At 38.1% G+C, this 2,784-nt stretch overlaps 2 protein-coding genes across 2 annotated transcripts in view; both read right to left on the reverse strand.

Annotated features, from left to right (window-relative positions):
* Positions 1–1,768: 1,768 nt before the first annotated feature.
* LOC106001128 (olfactory receptor 4C45-like) lies at positions 1,769–2,698 on the reverse strand. The gene has a single exon (XM_013036260.1). The coding sequence runs from the start codon at positions 2,696–2,698 to the stop codon at positions 1,769–1,771; it is 930 nt and encodes a 309-aa protein (XP_012891714.1).
* An 8-nt stretch (positions 2,699–2,706) lies between these two features.
* The window catches only part of LOC106001129 (olfactory receptor 4C45-like), a 1,031-nt gene continuing 953 nt past the window's right edge, over positions 2,707–2,784 (reverse strand). The window contains exon 2 of the mRNA XM_013036261.1: positions 2,707–2,739. Coding sequence (XP_012891715.1) covers positions 2,707–2,739 — 33 coding nt within the window. The remainder of the gene's footprint in view (positions 2,740–2,784) is intronic.

A 2,784-nucleotide genomic window follows, 5' to 3' on the forward strand; every position in this document is an offset into this window, starting at 1 on the left:
TATTTTAGAGATGAAGTCTGTGCCAGGGCTGACTTCAAATTACAATCCACCAGAGCTCACTCTCCTGTGTAGCCAGGATTATAAGCATGAGCCACAAGCACTCAGGAACCATATATATTATTTTAAAAGGCAGCTTTTTGTGCTAGTAATTCAACTGTGACACCTTGTATAAGTACTAGCAGAAGAACTCCAGGTCTCTCTAGAAATCAATTTTAAAGGGTCATAAATTAAAAAAAGAAAAATATACCATTTGTTAGGAAATAGAAAGACTTGGAAAAAATTAAGTAAACTAGACTCAGAGAAACAAGTTGCATAATTTTCCATATTTGTGGGAGATACAAATTCATAAGTAAATATACTGGGTGGTATCCAAGCAGTTAAATGAAGTAATTGAAATAGAATAGACTCTAGAGAGAGTGCAAACACTATTGCTTACAAGGACTGTGACAAAGACCCTCAAAACTAGTACCAGGAAATGGGTACTTGCAAGGGGGAGGGGCAAGGTGAGAGAGAGAGGTAGAACAATGAAGAGGGGAAAAGGGTAGCATGCAGGCAAGAATGCATTGCACGTACACAAAATTGAGACAAAATAAGGGTTGAGGTGGGTTAAAGGGGGATAAAAGATTTTGAAGGGATGACACAGACCAAGATGCATTGCATACAGAAATCACTTTGTTATATAGCAAAAAAAATCAACACATAACCTACAAATTAAGGAGGGGGGTGAGTTGGAAGTAGTGGGTGCGAATATTGAAAGGGATGACATTGATCATGAGTTACTGTATTCATAAACTGCTCTGTTGAATGAAAGCTGTTCCATAAAAAATACTTAAACACAAAATATTTTTTTAAAAAAACCCTATATGCTGACCAGTGCACTTACTGAAGACATTTCAAATCATTCTGCACTTCTTTTCCATGAGCAGATGCCTTTCCTCTTTTAAAATAAATCTTCATCCTTGCTGCAGTGGTGATCAAGAAAGCTGCCAAGAATTTTGTTGATCAGATTCACACCTCCAGTTAAGACAATGATTGGACTCTACAAGCCCTATGTATATTCCACTCATGGGGTCTTACCTCACAAAATATTAAAAATCATATATTATGAGTGATTTGCTAAGAACATGAATAAAACCGGTTTACCCCATATTTATTCTTCTTATGATTTGAAAAAGAAGTAAACACTGCAAGGACCTCTGAAATAGAACTTTTGGTAATATTACAACTGTTCTTAATGAATATGCCAGTCCAGCTCCTTGCATGTGCTCTTAAAGAAAAATTGTGTCATGAATTGATGGTAGATTAAGAAAATTTGGTATGTTGTCACTGTGCAATATTTAGCTACACAAAGAATGGAATCCAGTGCTTTGTGGCAATGTGACTAGAAGTCAAAGACACTATCGAAAGGGAAGTAAGTCAGACAAAAAAAGAAAAATGCTGTATTTTCTTACTTATGAATAAAAACAAAAATAATAATTTGATCTCATGAAAGCTGAAAATTCTAATATTCTACAGCACAGTAAAGCATGAACAGATACTTTGTGTATTATGAGTAAAGAGAATAGAGATAATTAAATATTCTTGACACAGAAATAATAGACATTAAAGGAGATTGACATGCTTGTTACCTTGATGTGATTAAACAGAAGTAATCAACCTTCGGTTTAAAAATAAAATTAGAAATGAAATGAATAACTATTTTAATTATAATGAATAATGAGAAAGAATGAGAATCTATAAAATGTCACTACATTTCCAAATATAGAAATCATGTGATTTGCATATCATCATTTTGCATTATTTGACTCCAGAGCTTTCTCATAGCCTTTTTCACCTCCTCATTCCTGAGGGTGTAGATTAAAGGGTTCAACATAGGTGTGACTAGGGTGAAAAACACAGCCACAAATTTGTCAGCGGGGAAGGAGACCGTGGGCCTGAGGTACAGATAGGAACAAGGTACAAAGAATAAGATGACCACAGTGATGTGAGAAGCACAGGTGGACAGGGCTTTGCGACGCCCCTCAGAACTGTGATTCCTCAAGGAGTACAGGATGTTCACGTAGGAAGCAAGGAGCATCAAAAATGTGAGCAAACAGAGTGAGCCACTGTTGGCAGTGATCAGAGGCCCCAAAGCATGAGTGTCAGTGCAGGCCAACTTCAGCAGTGGTATTAAATCACATATGAAGTGGTCAATGACATTGGGACCACAGAAAGGCAACTGAGCAATAAACAAAACCTGTATTCCTCCATGAATAAACCCCAATACTCCAGCTGCCACCAGCAGGAAAGAGCACACAGGCCGGCTCATGATGGTGGCGTAGTGCAAGGGTTTGCAGATGGCCACATAGCGGTCAAAGGCCATGGCAATGAGCAAGATGATCTCTGCTGCAGCAAACACGTGTTCAGCAAAGAGCTGTGTCATGCAGCCATTGAAGGATATGGTGCTTTTCTGAGATACCAAGTCCACGATCATTTTGGGAGCAATGGAAGTCGAGTATAGAGCATCTATAAGAGACAAGTAGGACAGGAAAAAGTACATGGGACACCCCAGGGCTGGGCTGATGAAGATGGTGATGGAGATAAATGTGTTACCTGCCAGTGTGACCAAATAGATGCTTAAACACACAACAAACAAGAGCTCCTGGAGTTCTGGATCTTGGGTGAGGCCCAGCAGGATGAATTCTGTCACATTGTTCATTGTTTGTATTAACTCATCTTGGGTATTGTGTGTATGGTCATCTAAAAACAAATAGCAATTCTTAGTGATGTGATGTTGAATTAAAT

Source organism: Dipodomys ordii, unplaced genomic scaffold, assembly GCF_000151885.1.
Source record: "Dipodomys ordii isolate 6190 unplaced genomic scaffold, Dord_2.0 Scaffold270, whole genome shotgun sequence".
Lineage (NCBI taxonomy): Eukaryota > Metazoa > Chordata > Mammalia > Rodentia > Heteromyidae > Dipodomys > Dipodomys ordii.